This window comes from Rhinatrema bivittatum, chromosome 9, assembly GCF_901001135.1.
Source record: "Rhinatrema bivittatum chromosome 9, aRhiBiv1.1, whole genome shotgun sequence".
In the NCBI taxonomy this organism is placed as follows: domain Eukaryota; kingdom Metazoa; phylum Chordata; class Amphibia; order Gymnophiona; family Rhinatrematidae; genus Rhinatrema; species Rhinatrema bivittatum.
Genome location: NC_042623.1, coordinates 86391116 through 86411270, shown reverse-complemented (window position 1 = coordinate 86411270; position 20155 = coordinate 86391116). Strand labels below are relative to the sequence as shown.

At 45.6% G+C, this 20155-nt stretch overlaps 1 protein-coding gene across 1 annotated transcript in view; it reads right to left on the bottom strand.

The window, feature by feature from the left end:
- The window catches only part of LOC115099561 (ankyrin repeat domain-containing protein 26-like), a 462251-nt gene that overhangs the window by 396435 nt on the left and 45661 nt on the right, over positions 1–20155 (bottom strand). The window contains 1 exon segment of the mRNA XM_029617295.1: positions 8554–8660. Within this exon segment, the coding sequence (XP_029473155.1) occupies positions 8554–8660 (107 nt within the window).

Below are 20155 nucleotides of genomic sequence, written 5' to 3'. Positions count from 1 at the left end.
AAAAAAGTGTTGCCTGCATGCTCTATCATTCGCTGCAGATTACAATAAAAACATCCATAATAACAACACAAAACAAAAAACATTCAAGAAATGCTCCATCTGAAATAAACTGAATAAAAGCCTATATATATATCTAAATATATCAAACTATCATAATTCATAAACTGCTTTTACAGTATAGTCTCATTAGTGTTAACAGTGTCTAAAAATATATGCCTTAAGGTGATCCCTAAATAATTTAGGACAGTCAATGACATGCAACAATTCCAGAGGATCGGATCTGCAATGAAGAATGCTCTCTCACAACATGTACTAATTTAGGTGATACTACTTCAAGGGGACCTTGATTACTAGACCATTGATAAATCCTCAATGCAGAATTCATAATAGTATCTTATCATTAAGAGAGCATGCCCCTCTCTCTCTCTCTTGCATATGTATGAGAGAAGTAGAGCATGCACTCTTTTTCTCTCATTCTCTCGTGCATGCTCTCTTGTTTGCAAGAGACAGCAGCGTGCACAGGAGAGAGAGGTATGCACATGCTCTCTGGCATGCTCGTGAGCACGCATGAGAGCAAGAGTGAGCGTGAAAGCAAGAGCACAGCATGAACGAGAAAGAGCAAGAGCAAGTATGCAAGCGAGAAAGAGGAAGAAGCGTGCACAAGCGCTCACATATGTGTGTGAGAAATAGCATGTATGTGAAATAGCATGTCTGCAAGGGAGCCTGTGTGTGTGAGAGAGAAAGAGAATGTTTGTGTCTCTTATCTGTCTGTCTGTTTGTGGGAATGAGTGAGAGTGTATTAATTACAGCAGATAAGGAACAAAATGGTCCATCTAGCCTGCCCAGCATGTTTGAACCAAATATTTTTTTTAAGGATAGTAGCAATTGTTGCTCTGTGCAGATTACCCCCAAGTCTTCTGTTAAGGGAAGTAGCAACTGCTGCGCCATGCAGGCCAGCCCCAAGCAGAAATATTAACTTTAGATGTAATAACAAAGTTAACCCATTTGTTCATTTCCAATCTGTAGCCAGCAGGGATCCGCTGTGTTTGGCCTTCGCCTTTTTGAATTTCTTTACCGTTCCCATCTTCACCACCTCTTCTGGGAGGACATTCCAGGCATCTACTACCCTTTCCATGAAGAACTATTTCCTGATATTGTTTTTCAGTCTTCCCCCTTAGAGTTTCATATCATGACCCCTGGTAACGCAGCTTCCTTTCCACGGGAAAATATTTTATTTTTGCGCATCATTAATTCCTTTCAGGTATTTGAAGGTCTGTATCATATCTCCCCTATCTCTTCTTTTTTCAAGGATATACATATTATTGCAATTCAATAACCTGTTTCCCATTTTGGCAGAATCAGATTGTGCTTACCTGAATGATGCCAGCATCAGAAGTGCCAGCTGCCTGATGCACAGAAAATGGATTTGCACCGAATCAGGGCATTCACATTTTTAAGAGCATGGAAGGGTCTTTTCACATACGCATCTGTAGCTGCCTTTGCTGTCTTTCCGGGCTGCTGTGCTGTCTTGAAAGTGACTCTCAAACACAGCCAGAAAGGCAAAATACTCCAGCTCAAGGGCTGTGCTGCACTGATGACGCCCAGCCAGGTCGTAATGTGTGTGACCAAAACACAAAACTGACTTTTTGTTTCTTCAGTCCATGTACAGTAGCATGGATTGCCATCTCCCCCAGAGATGATCCCATCCTGGGTTTGCCCTTCCACATGCTTGGAGCTGTAGTCTTATTGTTTTTGAGAGCATCATGCGTGGAATGGAGAGAACCAGGACTTGAATCAGCCTTTCCTGAAATAAGGGAGGCAGCTCCAGATGTGGTATTTATGGGTATAATATGGTATCACTTTATATTTATTTCCTACCTTATCTTCTTTCCAGCTTGTTGCAAGCTTCCAAGTTCTCTTACCCTGTTGATTGTAACTTTGACTCATTCCTACCTATTGTTTATCCTTCGTTTACTTGAATTGTTACCCCAGTTTTTACTCTTGTTAATTGTAAACCGATCCGATATGGTTATTTACTATGAAGGTCGGTATAAAAAACTGTTAAATAAATAAATAAATATTAACGTCCTTCAGTCTCATCTCATATGGATTTCCATACAGAGCCCACACCATTTTGGCCACCTTTCTCTAGATCACTTCCATTCTGTTGTATGCAGCTTCCTCTAAATTTGTCTCTTTATCCTGATCTCTGATCATCTCTTGCAATTCCCAAATTTTCTCTAAATATTCGTTAGTTTATCTAAAACGGGGGTATGGAAGCTGATCTTTAGTGATCTGTTTCTCCAAGGCTTGTATCTTCATTATCAGCTCTTGGTTATGGTTCTACTAATAATAATCTGCGATCAACTTCCTGCAGTGACTATTTCTCAACTACACCCTCTATTTCTGCTCTTAGTTGACTAATATTCTTTTTCTAATACTTGATTTAGTGACAGTAAATGTGAGTTATTTTGAAATAATTCTCTTAAAAAGTTTAAAATGGTAGCATATTCAGCTGTCTTAAGGGTTAATTTGGATTCATTAACCAAAAATCTCAGAATAGTAACATAAAAATTTGTGACAGTTCCTAATTGTAGATATGTGTCTTTTAAATTCTCACGTACCCTAGAGACCTGCTGCTGCACATCTTCTCTTTCTTAGTATAAGAGAGAGAGAGAGAGAGAGAGAGAAAGACAGAGAAGGTTCTTCTATCTAGAGATGCCACTGACTTGCATGGTTAGCACCTTGTGACAATGGTGAAAAATGTTTGTAGTGATGCCTCTTCTTTATGAGCAGGTATGTCCTTGTCTCTGTATGTACAGAATTTGGTGGAGACACAGGTGTGAAGAGAGCCATTGGATTCCCAACACGATCAAACTAATAGGGTAGTTTCCCTGTCACCATCTGCTGACAGAGGTGCATAACCCACTCGTTGTGACTGACCCGAGGAATCAGTAAACAAGCTACAGCCCTGAAAGAAGAATTTCAACCTGCAAGGGGGTTTGAGGCTGTCACATTCTCAGGAACCTTGAGGCTACATGAGGCTACTTCTTCACCCCTTAGGCTCCAACAGGACCTTTAAAGGATGGTCAACTGGAAGCCCTCCAAACACTGCACATTTGCACCTGCTGGAAACAGAAAAATATTGACAAGATTTACTGCTGCAGAAGCTCAAGTATAGCAGAGCTGCTTACCTGTAACAGGTGTTCTCTGAGGACAACTGCATGTCAGTCCTTGCACATAGGTGATATCATCCAATGGAGCCTGGCACAGAAAAGTTATGTCAAAATTTCTAGAACTTTGACTGTGCCTCACTGGGCTTGCCCGTGCATGCCATTATACCACTCAGCCTTATGTTGTCCATTCAGTCTTGTATTTATCAATTAAAACAAAAAACAGTGAAACCAACTCCAAGGGGAGGTAGGCAGGTTTCATTAGGATTGACATCCTGCTGTCCTTAGAGAACAATTGTTACAAGTAAGCAACTCTGCTTTCTCGGAAGACAAGCAAGTTGGCAATCCTCACACATGGGGAATCCCTAGCTACAGGTTACCCCCTACAAAAAAAAGGGAAAACAACAACAATTAAGTTCCAACAGGCACAACAAAATTTTTGGCGGCAATAAAAAACAATGAGCCCTAGAAGGGAAATGAGTTGAGCTCTAAACCTCAGACAAGTTCCAGAGGACAGACTGCCCAAACCTACTGTTGTGTCAGCCATCCCTCTCCAAACAGAAAAGAGAGGTGAATGAGCGTATAGAACTCCATGTCTCAGCCTTGCAGATCTCCTCCATGGGGACTGATCACAGGCTCAGAAAGAATGAGCTTTGACATGGCCCACCAGAATCAGCCCTGCCTGGGCATAACAGGATTATCAATCTGCTAGCCAATTAGATAAAGCCTGTTTGGCAAAGGCAATCTCCAGTTTGTTTGTGCAAAAAACTAAAAGTTGGGTAGACTTTCTATAGGCTTCAGTCCACTCCAGGTAAAATCCAAGACTCTCTTGCAGTCCAAACTGTGCAGTGATTATTCACCTTGGTGGACATAAGGCCTGCAAAAATATGTTGGAAGGACGATTGACTGGTTAAGATGAAATTCTGACACCACCTTAGTCAGAAACGTAGGATTTGTATGTAAGCCCACACTATCATGATAGAATTTGGTATAAGGTGGACAAGTTACTAGAGCCTGGAGCTCATTGCCCCTTCCCACTAAACTGACCTCCACAAAAAAAACACAGACTTTCAGGTCAAGTACTTCAGGTCACAGGAGTGTAGTGACTCAAATAGAGCTTTTATCAGCTAGGACAGAATGGCACTGAGGGCCCAAAACATAGCAGAAGGCCAGACAGAAGGCTTCAAATGAAGCAGGCCCTGCATAAACTGGACAAGTAAAGACTGCACAGATAGGGGCTTATTTTCTACATGGTGATGGTAGGCACCCTTTGTACTAAAGTGAAGTCTTATAGATTTTGTCTTGAGACAAGCCTCAGACAAATGTAGAAAGTAATCAAGCAGTTTTTTGTATGGAACAGGGTCTAAGGTCTTTTCTCACATCACACAGCAAACCTCCTCCACATAAATCTATAGGATCTTCTAGTGGAATCCTTCCTTGAAGCTAGAAGAACTCAAGACACACAGTCAAACAACTGACAGGGTTGCAAAATCAACCTTGCAACATCCAAGTGTTGAGCGATAAAGACTTGACATTGGGATGGCACATCCTGCCTTGATTCTGAGTGATGATATCTGGTGAATTCCTCAGTCTGATCGGATCCCTGAAGGACATCTCCCAAAGGAACAGGAACAAGATCTGTCTCAGCCAAAAGGAGGGCTATGAGAATCATAGTCCCCTGTCCTCTATGAGTTTCATGAGAGTTTTCATAACTAGCAGGATTGAAGGATATGAGTACAGCAACCCCCTACCCCAATTCAGGGCAAAGGAGTCCAAGGCTAGCTTGCCACATGCTTACTTTCTAAAAGAGAAGAGTAGGACCTTTCTGCTCTGAGGGGATGTGATCAGATTCACCACTACTGTGCTCCAGTGAAGATCTGATTCGCTACCCCTGTCAAGGGACCACTTGAAGGGTTTTGTGGCTCTTGACCAGCCAATCATCCAGTTAGGGATACATGTGCACCTCTAATTTGTGTATGTACGTTGTCACCAGTGTCAGGCATTTCATGAGAACATGTGGGACAGGTGCTAGCCCAAAAGGTAAAATGTAATACTGGAGGAGACAGTCTCCTACTACAAATCTGAGATATTTCCTATAAGTATAAGCATCCTTTAGATCAAGAGAGCATAGCCAGTCACATTTTTTAACAAATGGGATTATAGTACCCAGGAAACCATCTTGAACTTTTCTCTTTTGACAAATCTGCTCAAGGCCCTTAGGTCTAGGATGGGACAGAGTCCCACTGTTTTCTTTGGAATAAGGAAATACTTGGGATTAATTCCCTGCTTTGGTGGAACAGGCTCGACTGTATTGGCCATTAAGAGAGAAGAGAGTTTCATACAAAATAGTTCCTGATGGAACAACTGACCCCCAACTGAGGTCTAAGGGCGAATTTGGAGGGAGATCCAATATGTGTAATCTGTACTGTCTTCTGATTATGCTGAGGAGTCACACATCTGAAGTTACACTGGATCAGTGGTTTACATATAACAGCAACCTCCCTCTGACCAGAAAGTCCTACAGCACAGGTAATGGGATACTGGCTATGTTCTCTGCGATCTGGGGTTTAGGCACATTCTGCTGCCTCAGATGGGCAAGAGGAGCCTGCTGTGTACAGGTCTGAGGGGGCAGAGGATAGCATCTTCTCAGCTGGAAAAAATGCCTCTTCTGCCCAGGCCTCAGATACCTCCTGCAGGAGGAAACGAGATCTGCTGGAGCATTAAGCAGTTATCTCTTTTCTGCACTACTTCATCCTTCGCTCTATCTCCAAAGAGATTCTCCCCTGTACACAGCACATCTACAAGCCTTTCCTTCACTTCAGACAGAGATCTGAGGGCTGCAGCCAGGCAAGTCTACAGGCTCCAATCCCTACAGAAGAGACGCTCGATGATGTCTCAAAAACATCAAAGGTTGAATGGACCATGTTTTTTCCACACTCTAACACTTTGTCCAGCAGTGACTGGAAAGCATCTTGCTGTTTTTGAGAAAGCTGCTCAGCTATCCCTGCATTTACTTCAGCACGTCCCACATACACTGACCTATCAAAGAGTTGGTAGGAAGCAATGCGGGCATTGAGCATAGCACTTTGATAAACTTTTCCCCCAAAGGTGTCAAGGGTTCTAGACTCCTTCCCCAGGAGCACCAAGGAACGAGTTCTGGATCTCGGTCTTTTTAAGAGCAAAATTTGACTACCACAGACTGGTAATTTTGAATTCAGGAGCCTTTTGGATGAGACAGACCATGTCTGCCTTCTTGTTGACAGAAGCCATAGAGAGAGGGGTTTTCAGACATCCTCATCTGTACCTCTTGAAGAACTTCATGGAATGGGACTGCCACAATTTCCTTAGGGGGCTTCACGAACTGGAGGATGTCCAGCATCTTACTCCTAGACTGATCCTCCATCTGTAATATAAAAGGAATGGCCTCAGCAATTTTCTTAAAACCTGTGAAGCAGAGGTCCTCAGAAGGGGACTTCCTTCTCTCTGGCAGAGGGGAAGGGGGAAGGTCAGAAGACCTATGGACACTTCCTCTTTAGAGGCATCCATAGAGTCATAGCCATACTCCCAAAAATACTCTGACTCACCCTGGACAAGACCCTGCAGCACCTTCTCCAAGGCCTGCTGGATGTTTTTATCTAACTACTCCTCAAGGACTGCCAATGTCAACACCAACTAGGAGGCAGGAGGGTTGACCACATCCTCTTTGGAAGCGAGAGGTTGATTGGTGATGGACACCTAGACTGGTGAAAGCTGTCATTAGTCCCTGGCCTGCTTAGAGGATGAGCTCTCCTTTCCACAGAACCACTTGGGGTGGGGAGAGGGGAGTATCTCGGCATGCACTGGACTGTCCCTGCTCCCAGCATCTGACACAAATGCCAATGCTTCTTCGGCTTCCTTTGATGCTGGTGTTGAAGAGTCTAAAGCAGACCTGCCTGCGGGTTCCCTGTCAGCTGATGGCATTGAGAGAACAGATGGGCCAATAAAGATGACACTGCCTCTACCAATGCAGCTCTGAGGTCCTTCGATGTTGATGCCTCCAGTGCCAATGTCAATGGACTGTTCTTCCAGTATCCTGAGTTCCAGTCGGGACCAGCATCCTTTCGAGGTATAGTCTCACATTTGTAACACTCCTGGACATCGTGTGATGCCCCCTGGCACAGGATACATCTATCATGGGGGTCTGTGTCAGACATAGTCCTTGCCCACTGGGGTTTTGCTGTAACCCACTAGACATGTTCCACCTAAACAAAAAGAAGCAAAATCAAACTCGGCAGCGTTGGCTTGATGACCAACACATACCAACGGCACACTACCATGAAGCAAGTAAGAGAATTGAATGGAAAACAAAGAAACAACTGAAAAATATTTCCTAGGGAAAACTATGAGGAACAGAAACAATGGACCCCACAGTGAACAATCCTATAATTTTGACAAAACTCCCCAAAGACCCAGAGCAGGAGCGTGAGTCATAAAACCACGACCAGAAGGCTCCATGGAAAAAGAAAGACTGAAGGGACCCCATATGGACACTTAGTATAATGACATGTATGAGCATGCCCAATGAGATGCAGTCATTTCATATAAGAAATTTTGATACAAGTTATCATGCCAGGCTCCATCGGATGAGGTCACTCATGTTTAAGGGTTGCCATCCTGGTTGTCCTCGGAAAATGTGAGGGAAGTCACAGAAAACTTGTAGCTCTTTATTTCCACCTGCTGGCAGGGAGGTATAACCACTCATCTAGACTGGTATGGCAGAATAAGGAATGTAACTTTAAACCTGGCAGAGAAGCCAGGAACCATAACCAGAAGAATAGCTAAATCTACTTTGCTCCCATGACAGACACTGGAGAGTGCCAGAGGTGAAAAACAAAGTCACTTCTGATTTTGAAAATCTGAAGAGTATTACTGGAAATCTTTGTCAAGAATTACCAGTTATGTAACAAATTCTGGTAGTAGTTCCCAACAACATGCTAGAGAAACTTATACATGGGGTTTCTTCATGACATGTATATACACAAATATTTTAAATGCAAAGCGCATAAATCCATCAATCCATCCATAAGTCCATCAATAGAACAGCTACAATTCAGGTCTGCTTCGCTGCACAACTTATAAGTCACTTTCGGTTTCAGGAATGATTGCATGTCGGTATAATGTGGAGGCAGGAAGCTTCTCTCATCTCTGGGCAAACATACCTGATTACTGCCCATGGCAGAAGGAAGAATGCTACAATAGACTGCTTAAAAGAGCCATGCACAACAAAAAACAGCAACATTACAGTGATACCCACACATCACTAAATAACCAGTATGAAACTGGATTATGATCATTCTTGATTCTTAATCTTCTAGATACTCCAAAACCATTAGAGACATACCTTCCAGACTTATTCTTGGCATTCACATCTGCACCTTCTTTGAGAAGGTACTCTGCCATCTCTCGATGATTTTCAGCAACAGCAAGAATAAGGGGAGTACAGTTCTCCTGCATATGTAACATGTATACACTACATTAGCATATTTACTGAATCCTGGTTGAAGTCAAAAGTTTATCCACAACATATATATGAATATGTACAGAAAATATGAATTGCCAGTGAGCTTAACAATAGAAAGTACTGAAACAAAAAGAGAGCACAAGAACCAACAGAGGAGAACACTGCCCAAAAATCAAGTCCCTCCCAACTGCTCAATACTTTTCTAGGAGGCAATTAAGAGTAGCTGGCATAGCTGCAATGTACGTGGGTATTCGCTGCATGTGCTTTGTAGTTAGGTTTCAAAGAAATGCTACCCAGTAATTTACCTTTGAAAATTAACTAGCATAAAATGTATACGGTAAAAGTGCCCGTGTATTCTGTGTCTATTTGTCAGGATGGTGGTAGTGGTGGTGCTGGTGTCGGAAATAATGGTCACACTTTTGAAAATGTCAAGTATATGCACTCTTTTACTACCCCAAAGGAATGCCCTTTTATAGTGCAACTGAAAGTATGTACATTATGAACTCCACAAGTACTTTTGCCAATCTGAAAGCAATTTTCAGACAGGCTAACATACCAATGTAAATGGCTTTGAAAATTGTCATTTTAATGACAAAACAGTGGTTTGTGAATCTTCATAGGCTTTACTGTACAATATCAAAGCAGAGATCTCTCTATATTAATCCCTATTCACAAAAAAAGAAGTCAAGAAAAGTCCCACTCACACCTAATTTACTCACATTCAAACTACTATTTACCTTGAACACAGCATCAGACAAAAGATGTTGATCTCTCCCTGCGCAATGGGCCCAAGCAGACAACCACATTATCACTCATTTGCCAGTTCAATCGGAAAACATCTTTTCAAATTCAGTATTAACTTTTATCCCTATTATATTAACAAAAACCATTTAAAGCACACTGTTTACTTATCTTGAAACAAACTTCATAAGGTCCCACTAAACGCCTACCACCCTGTTGTCTGCTTCAAATCACCAGACTGAAATCACCCCCCTCACTGATCACGGTTCCCCCCTCCTTCCACCCCACTCACCCTGGTTCAACCCCTCCCTCTTCACAAAGCCTGCCCCCCCCCCAATTCACTTACCCTGGTTTCCCCCTCTCCCTCTACGAACCAATCAGTTATCCCGGTTTACTTCTCCCCCACCCCACAAATACCTCACTCATCTGGTTCCCCCCCATGAACTGCTCACTCACTCTGGTTCGCTCCCTCTACCAAATGAATCCCTCCCTCACCCTTATTCACTTCCTCTTCCTCCCCCACCCCACGAACCCCTCACTCACCTGGTTCCCCCCCCAACAAACCCCTCATTTCCCCAGTTCACTCACTGCCATTCTTTTCCTTCACTCCCTTTCACCCCAGTGATCCCTGGTTTACTTCCTGCTTGTCCCCTCACTCACAGTTTCTAATATTTCAAAATAGGAAGATGCAGGCTTAAAGCTCCTCCAATACATCCTTGCTCCTCCTCTGCTGGGGCTAGAATGTTGTGCTTTGAACCATGCTATTCAAAGTCACCATTCAGGCCCCGGCAGAGGAGGAGGAAGAATGCGTTGGAAGAGTTGTTACACTGCCACCATCCTCCTCCAGTTTTGAAATGCTAGGAGCCAGTGAGTGAAGGGATACGAGTGGGACAGTGGGAGGGTAGAGCAGTGGAAGTGAATGGTGCCATGGTTTTCTTACAGGGCAGGCAGGAAAGCAAGGAGAGGGTCCACTGCCACCAATGCCTTCATTTCGAAAGGGCCCTCGGTCTCCCAAGGCAATTTGGCCAGGATTGGTCAATTGCCTGACCTTTACCGTGGCCTCATAATCACAGGAAACCAGTGGCCCTGCCTATGCGGTCTTGAAATCTTACATGCAACGTCATCTTATCTATTGGTTCAATGAAAGATTATCACAACCCACAAAGATTCCAATTTACTTTATGAAAAGATTTTAAATAAATACATGAACCTGTTACGTAAAAAGCCAATGCTTAAGAGTAACAGAAACCACAAACACCTGAATAATATGATAATATTTAAAACCTTAATTTTCAGGTTAAACAGATCTAAACAAGAGAAAGGTAAAGATATGAAAGCCACTTTGTCAAGTGATCTTGTTGCACATGTGAACATTTATACAAATAATCATCATAGCAAAATTAAACAATCATCTTCTGTATAGTCAGGAATTGCAAAACAATTTTCAAAAACCATTGACATGCACCAATTCATGAAATGTAAGGTATCATATTTATGTAGCCCCCATGCTTCTGTCCATCCTAGGAAGGGCAGAGGAAGTCAAGGGGAAGTTAAACTTCAGAATCTTACTAGTAATTATCAGGAACACGGCTCGCCATGATCCAAACACTAAATTTCATACAAACCAGTTGTTCCACATAATCTCAAACGCACAATTTACTTAAGAACATAAGATTTTGCATATGTGTGGAACTCTGTTCAGAAGAGATTTACAGCCGAGATTATTTAGTGTTTCGAAACAAATTGAAAGCTATTCTTTTTAAACAAGTTTGTAATATTTACCGTATTTTTCGCTCCATAAGACGCACCTGACCATAAGACGCACCTAGGATTCAGAGGGGGAAAATTAAAAAAAAAAAAAATTGTGCTAAACCGGCTCTGCGTCTGGGCGTCTTATGGAGCAAATTAGGGGAGTGCATAGTTTTTTTTTTTCTCCCCATTTTGTTTTCGGGTCTGGGGAGGGCCATTTCGGTCCACTCCCCAGATCAGAAAATTTTTCTTTCTGTGGGAACCCCCATCCCAACCCTTTAAATTAACAACCTCCACCCCCCTGACCCCCCCAAGACCTGCCAAATTAATTTCCTGCAACCCCCCCACCCTCCTGACCCCCCCAAGACCTGCCGAATTAATTTCCTGCAACCCCCCACCCTCCTGACCCCCCCAAGACCTGCCAAACGTCCCTGGTGGTCCAGCGGGGGTCCAGGAGCGGTCCGGGAACGATCTCCTGGGCGTGAGCCGTCGGCTGCCAGTAAACAAAATGGCGCCGACGGCCCTATGCCCTCACTATGTCACTGAGACCGACCGCTGCTATTGGTCGGTCTCAGTGACATAGTGAGGGCATAGGGCCGTCGGCGCCATTTTGTTTACTGGCAGCCGACGGCCCTATGCCCTCACTATGTCACTGAGACCGACCAATAGCAGCGATCGGTCTCAGTGACATAGTGAGGGCATAGGGCAGTCGGCTGCCAGTAAACAAAATGGCGCCGACGGCCCTATGCCCTCACTATGTCACTGAGACCGACCAATAGCAGCGGTCGGTCTCAGTGACATAGTGAGGGCATAGGGCCGTCGGCGCCATTTTGTTTACTGGCAGCCGACGGCCCACGCCCAGGAGATCATTCCCGGACCCCCGCTGGACCACCAGGGACGTTTGGCAGGTCTTGGGGGGGGGGTCAGGAGGGTGGGGGGTTGCAGGAAATTAATTTGTCAGGTCTTGGGGGGGGGGGTTGTAGGAAATTAAGTCGGCGGGGACTTGGGGGAGTCGGGGGGGGGGGGGTGTTTGTTAGATTTTTGTTTGGTTTTTTTTTTATATTCGCTCCATAAGACGCACATACATTTTCCCCCCACCTTTGGGGGGAAAAAAGTGCGTCTTATGGAGCGAAAAATACGGTAGTTATTTCACTATTTTGTAGTTTATGGCAAATGCTTGTATTTTTTTTAAGTGCATTTTTGTTTTATATATTATTGTGTATGTAAATTATATTCCACAATAGACATAATCCAAAATTGTGGAACATAAATAAATACTACTCAAGGTGCAATCGCACCATGGAGCGAAACAGTGGTATTATAGTCTCCATTTTTTTCTCCATTCCTTTCCTAATCAGGAGAATAAAGCAATTGCAAAAGCCAGAAAGACATTTGGCTGCATAGGAAGAGAAATGGTTAGCAGAAAAAGGGAAGTGATATTGACCTTCTATAGGTCCCTGGTGAGACCTCATTTGGAATACTGTGTACAATTTTGGAGACTGCAACTTCAAAAGGATATAAATAGGATGAAGTTGGTCCAGATGGTGACTTTTAAAATGATCAGTGGTGTTCATTCTAAAGCATATGGGGCTAGACCAGGGGTCAGGAACCTTTTTGGCTGAGAGAGCCATAAACGCCACATATTTTAAAATGTAATTCCATGAGAGCCATACAATATGTTTAAAACTAAATACAAGTAAATGTGTGCATTTTATGTAAGATCACACTTTTAAAGTACAATAAGTCTCTGAAAATATTACACCAGGCCTTAAGACACCAATACATCTCCTATTAGGAAAACGGACCAAGTCAGGCTGCTATAGAGTCCTACACAGAAACTACACGCCAGCAGAAAACCTCACCTGAATCACGTGCTGTCCCTCACCTAACATAGAATAAAGAGACCAAAACGCATAACAAGAAGCATGCAGACAAAAACTGAATTGGAAACTGCAACAAGCCAGAGTCTCTGTATGCAGTGTAACAAAGGAAAAAAGAAACATCACACATCCTTATAAAACAAATCAAGAAATATAAAATCATCAGCAGTAAAACTGTACTAACAAAAAGAACATATTTCGAAACAGCTGATGAGTGGAATATCCAATAATTAAAAACTCATATAAAACATTTCCAGATACCAACAAAATATTTCAAAATAGCAGACACAAAGATCCAGTAATGAAAAATAATAAGGATACAAAAATTTTTTTGCTCTGCATACCTGGGAACGTTTGATATCCAGGTGTCCTGAGATTGTTCTGAATTAGCAGGAGGTGGGGTGGTTTGCTTGGAACTTTCTCCTCTCTCAGTCACATACCAGCGCTCTCTCTCACACTGGCTCTCAATGACACACCTATACACACATGCTCTCAGTCACTCACATATACAAATGTTTTTTCTCTCTCACTTATATAGGCTCTTAATTACACATTTACACACATGCTGTCTATCTTTTCACGCTTACACACACACAGGCTTTCAATCACATAAATACATGCTGTCTTTTTCTCTCACACACAGACTCTCATTCACATGCTTACAAACATGTCCTCTCTTTCTCTCATTTACACACAGGCTCTCAATCACATACTCACATGCTCCCTCACCTAAATCAGCTCTCAATCACACACATACACACATGGTCTCTCTCTCTCATTTAAACACAGGCTCTCAATCACATACTCACATGCTCCCTCACCTAAATCAGCTCTCAATCACACAGACACACATGGTCTCTCTCTCTCATTTAAACACAGGCTCTCAATCACATACTCACATGCTCCATCACCTAAACCAGCTGTCAATCAGACACAGACACACATGATCTCTCTCTTACTTATACACACAGGCTCTTAATCATACATACACATGATCTCTCTCACACACAAAGGATCTCAATCATACACACATACTCTTTCAAACAAACAGGTTTTCAATTACAAACTTACACATACAGGTTCCCAATGGTAAACTTACATTCATGCTCTCTCTCTCACAGGCAGGATCTCAATCACAGACATACTCTCTTTCACATATACAGGCTCTCAATCATTCACATACATGCAATCTCTCACTCACACACACAGGATCTCAAACACACATGCTTGCTCGCTCATTCATTCACTCTCTCTCTCCCCCTCCCCCCCCCCCCCCGGGAACTCGCGGCAGCAGCAGCCACCTCCCAACGCTAACCTCCTTCATTTTCAGCCCTCGTGGAGGCGAAGGCGGAGTCCCATCGGCCGCGGTTGAAGATTTTCATTTTCCTCCGAGCCGCGCTGCAATCTTCTTCCTGTTGGACACTAGCGTGCCTGCGCGGGTCTTCCCGCGCAGGCACCCGATGCTCTCCACTTCCTCTTCCGGGCCGCGGGAAGAAGAGAGCACCGGCGTGCTCTCTTCTTCCCGCGGCCCGGAAGAGGAAGTGGAGAGCATCGGGTGCCTGCGCGGGAAGACCCGCGCAGGCACCCGATGACTCCAGCGCTGGCACCCAGCTGACACACGATGACTCCCGCGCAGGCACCCGGATGACTCCAGTCGGCGTGCTCTCTTCTCCTCCCCCCCGCGGCCCGGAAGAGGAAGTGGTGAGCATCGGGTGCCTGCGCGGAAGAAGAGACCACGCTAGTGTGGTCTCTTCTTCCCGCGCAGGCACCCGATGCTCTCCACTTCCTCTTCCGGGCCGCGGGGGGGGGGGAGAAGAGAGCACGCCGGTGCCGCTGACTCCAGCTGTCCTGCCGCGTTCCGCCCGGGCTGACAGCATTTTAAGTCCGGGCGGCGGAGGACCGGGGAGCAGCTGGGTCAGCGGGGAACCGCGAAGTATGGCGACACTTGTCTGCGAGCCAGATGCAGCCCTCAAAAGAGCCATATCTGGCTCGCGAGCCATGGGTTCCCGACCCCTGGGCTAGACGAAAATGTAAACATGTACACAGAGAAAAAGCGAAATAGGGGAGGTATGTTAGAGACATTTAAATGTCAAAGGTTTCCAAGACAGGATGCAAGCCTCTTTCAAAGGAAAGGATACTCTAGAATAAGGGATCAAGGTATGAAGGTGAAAATGGGTAGCCTCAAGAGTAATCTTAGGAAATATTTCTTTACAGAGAGAGTAATGGAAAAATTACTTACCTGATAATTTTGTTTTCCTTAGTGTAGACAGATGGACTCAAGACCAATGGGTATTGTGCTCTTCTGCTAGCAGATAGGAGACTGAGTCAGATTTCAAAGCTGACGTCATCCTGGGTACATATACTCCTGCACTGACCGCACCTCCTCAGTATCATCTTCGAAAAGCCAATGTGGATATATCTTTGCTTAAATAACTTGCTTAAACTTGATTAAAACTTGCCTGGTTCAACTGATTTCCAAACTGGAGACCGCCAGTGCACTCAACCGATTAATGCCGACACCGAATATCTGTGGGTGTCTTGAACTAGGGGTAGGCCGTGGCTTACCAGTATTTGTTTAGTCTCGAGGTTTGCCATCCGAGGTTCTCCCTTTTCTGGGACAGCCGAGGGCGGGATGCTGGGTCCATCTGTCTACACTAAGGAAAATGAAATTATCAGGTAAGTAATTTCTCCATTTCCTAGCGTGTAGCCAGATGGACTCAGGACCAATGGGATGTACAAAAGCTACTCCTGCACAGGGTGGGAGGTTGCCCGTGGCCCTCTTAGTACTGCCCTTGCGAAGACTGTGTCCTCCCTGGCCTGAACATCCAGGCGGTAGAACCTGGAAAAGGTGTATATGGAGGACCACGTCGCTGCCCAACAGATCTTGGCGGGCAACAGCAGCTTGGTTTCTGCCCAGGAGATTGCCTGGGCCCTCGTAGAATGAGCCTTAACCTGTAGAGGTAAGGGCTTTCCTGCCTCTATGTAGGCTGCCTTGATTACTTCTTTGATCCAGTGGGCTACAGTCGCCCACGATGCCGCTTCCCCTTATTTCTTCCCGCTGTGAAGAATGAACAGGTGATCCGTTTTGCGCTCAGGTTCAGATCTTTCTAGGTATCGGACTAGGAGTCTGCCGACATTCAGATGGTGAAGAAGGCATGAATCTTCCGAGTCCTTATGCTCATCTGGAGATGGAAGTGATATGGTTTGGGTTCATGTGAAACTGGGAGACCACTTTCAGTAAGAAGGAGGGGACGGTGCGCAGCTTTATGGTTCCAGGCGTGAACCTAAGGAATGGTTCCTGACAGGATAGTGCCTGAAGTTCAGAGATGCAACAAGCAAAACAACCTATATGATGTCCCCACGAATGTTTGTATAAAAAAGTTGTTAAATAAATAAATATTGCCACCAAGAATGCAGTCTTTAAAGTTAAGAGGTGTACTGACAGACCGCATGTTGGTCTGAGGGAATCACCTGCTAGGAAGTCTAATATGAGATTGAGATTCCATAGAGGCACCTTTCAGGAAGCAGGACACATCTGGATGAGTTGATAATCTGATACCGTCCACTTTGGCTCTGAAGCAGGCCAGCGCAGCATCTTGGACTTTGAGGAAGTTGAGTGACAACCCCTTCTTCATCCCGTCCTGCAGGAATTCCAGGATCATGGGAATTTTGGCTGTCCGTGGGTGGATCCCGCGGTCTTCACACCAGGCTTCACATACTCTCCAGATCCGTATGTAAGACAGGGATGTGGAGAACTTGCTCGCTCGGAGCAGGGTATCAATCACGGCCTTTCGAGTAACCGCGCTTCTTCAGGCTAGTCCTCTCAAGGGCCATACCATAAGAGAGATTCGAGATGGATCTTCGTGGAAGATCGGGCCCTGCTGGAGAAGGTCCCTGTGTGGAGGTAGGCACAGAGGGTTCCCCGCAAGTAGCCTTCGCAGTCTGCGTACCATGGTCGTCTTGGCCAGTCCGCGGCGACTAGTAGAACTAGTCCCCTGTGGTGCTCTATCTTGCAGGTGACCCTGCCCAGTAGTGGCCATGGAGGTAAGGCATACAGTAGGTCTTCATCTGGCCAGGTCTGGTTGAGAGCATCAATTCCCTGGGATTGTGGTTCTCGTCTGCGGCTGAAAAACCTGGGAACTTGGGCATTGAGACAGTTTGCCAGAAGATCCATGGCTGGGAGGCCCCAGCGATTTACTATCAGTTGGAAGGCTGTGGTCGACAGCATCCATTCCCCCGGGTCTAGGCTCTCTCTGCTGAGGTAGTCTACTGAGACGTTGTCTTTTCTCGCAATGTGGGAGGCAGAGATCCCGTGCAGGTTTATCTCCGTCCATGCCATGAGGGGGTCTATCTCCAGAGACACCTGCAGGCTCTTGGTTCCTCCCTGGCGGTTGATGTAAGCAACTGTTGTCGCGTTGTCCAACATTATTCTGAATGACTCGCCCCAGAGTCTATGGCTGAATCGCAGGCACACTAGTCTGACTACTCGTGCTTCCAGGCGGCTTATGTTCCATTCCGTCTCTTTCTTGTTCCATTGTCCCTGGGCAGTTCCTGACAGTGGGCTCCCCACCCTCGCAGGCTCGCATCCGTGGTGAGCAATATCCAGTTTGGTGGGGATAGGCTTACTCCTTTGCTTAGATGGTCTTCCTGTAGCCACCACTGGAGCTGGGTCCGAACCTCTGCTGGTAGTTCGAAGTGAATTGAGTAGTCCTGGGACAGTGGGTTCCATCGTGACAGTAGGGCACGCTGGAGCAGTCGCATATGGGCCCTTGCCCACGGAACGACCTCCAGAGTTGATGCCATGAGGCTGAGGACTTGAAGGTAGTCCCATACCTTGGGCCGTGCATTGGTCATCAATCGTCGCAATTGTGCCATCAGTTTCCTTCTCCTCAGAGGGGGGAGGAAGACTCTATTCTGTTTGGTGTCGAACCGGGCCCCCCAGGTACTCTAGTGACTGAGGGCTGTAGACTGCTCTTGCTCGTGTTCACAACCCACCCGAGCTCCTGCAGTAGGCTCTTGACTCTGCTGGTCACCTGTCGGCTCTCCTCCGGAGATTTCACCCTGATCAGCCAGTCGTCCAGGTAAGGATGTACTAGGATTCCTGCCTTTCTCAGCGCTGCTGCCACGACCATCATAATTTTGGTGAAGGTCCTGGGGCGGTTGCTAGGCCAAAGGGAAGCGCCCGGAACTGGTAATGGTGGCCCAGTATCACAAAGCGCAGGAAGTGCTAGTGATCCTGATGGACTGGGACGTGAAGATAGGCTTCAGAGAGGTCCAGGGAGGTTATTTATTTATTTATTTAAAACTTATATATACCGAGATTCAGGTAACAAGGTTACTAATCACTTCGGTTTACATTCAACATTAAAAATGACTTAATAGTGTCTTACAAAGAACAAGGAAAGAAGAACTGGGATACAACTCATTTTAAATAACAAATAACTAAGATACAAATGACTAGGATTAAAACTTGTACGCAAAAAACCTGGTGAGCAAGAGTTGACAAGTAATAAGTTGCTACTGAATCAAGAATTATTGTGCGGTGGGAAAACATAATGATTTGTCCTGGGTGGGATGAGGTGGGATGAGGCGAGTAGACTCAGACTCCAGCGAAGGCTTGGTTGAACAGCCAGGTCTTGAGTCTTTTTTTGAAGGTGATTGGGCATTGTTCGAGCCTAAGGTCTGAAGGGAGAGAGTTCCATTGTTTAGGGCCCGCTGTGGAGAAGGCTCTTTTGCTTAAAGATGTTTTGATTAGGGGGGCTTTTAGAGAACCTCTTTGTGCAGATCTCATAGGACGGGAGGTGGAATGCAGCTGCAATGGGATCCTGAGGTCAAGAGGGGAGGTTAGGAACTCTCCCGGTTGTACTGCCATTCCGGTTGTATTGCCATTGTAACAGAGAGCAGAGTTTCCATGCGGAAGTGCGGAAGTAAGTACCCACAGACAACGGCTAACGTTCTTTAGGTCCAGGATGGGCTGGAATGACCCTTCCTTTTTGGGAACGATAAAATAGATGGAATAGTGCCCACTATTTTGCTGGAGCGTAGGCACCAGAGTTATTGCCTTCAGACTGAGTAGTCTTGTTAGTGTGGTTTCTACTGCCAATCTCTTGGGGTGGGAGTGGCAGGGTGATCTCATAAATTTGTCTCGAGGGATGATGCGGAATTCCAGAGAGTACCCTTCTCGAATGATGTTTAAGACCCATTTGTCTGATGTTATCTCGACCCATCTTAGGTAGAAGAGGGCTAGTCGACTCCCTATGTTTTCTTCCTGTGGATGGGTCAGCCTCTTCTCATTGTGGAGCACGGCTGGAGCCTGCCCCTGGTCCTGCTCCCCTCTTGGTCTGTCTGTTCCAAAAGGACTGGGGACCTTCCGGAGGGGCGAGGTGTCTGGAACTGCGTGTTCCTGTAGGGTCTAAAGCGCTGCGATCCTCTGCCCTTGGCTCTTCTGGGGGAGGGATGCCGCGATCTTTTATTCCTATCTTCAGGTAGTCTGGGCACTGGAGATTCACCCCATTTGTTGGCTATCTTCTCCAATTCGCTTCCGAATAAGAGAGATCCTTTAAAAGACATTCTCGTGAGATTCGCTTTAGATGTCGTGTCCGCAGACCAATTTCGTAGCCATGGTTGTATTCTGGCTGCCACTACAGAGGCAACGCCTGTGGTTGAGGTGCGCACTAGGTCTGAGCTTGAGTCAGTGAGAAAGGATGCTGCAGGTTCCATCAATTCTCCGGTATGAGTTCCGGAAGTGTCAGTCTCTCTCAAGAGGAGCAAACAGGAACGTGCCACCAGTGCACAGCAGGAAACAATCTGCAATGTCATTGCCGTTGCATCAAAGGCCTGCTTAAGGATGGATTCCAATCGTCTGTCCTGCGTGTCCTTCAGTGCCGCTCCTCCCTCAATGGGAATCATTCGTTTTGAGACGGCACAGAACATAGCGCCCACTTTCGGGAAACGCAGGCGTTCCTTGGCCGCAGGTTCCAGAGGGTATAGGGCTTCCAATGCCCGCCACCACTTTGAAGCTGGCCTCCGGGGCATTCCATTCCAGGTCAATCAGTTCCTGGAGGGCTTCCATCATTGGAAAGTAGCATGAGGCATTACGAAGGGACACCAAG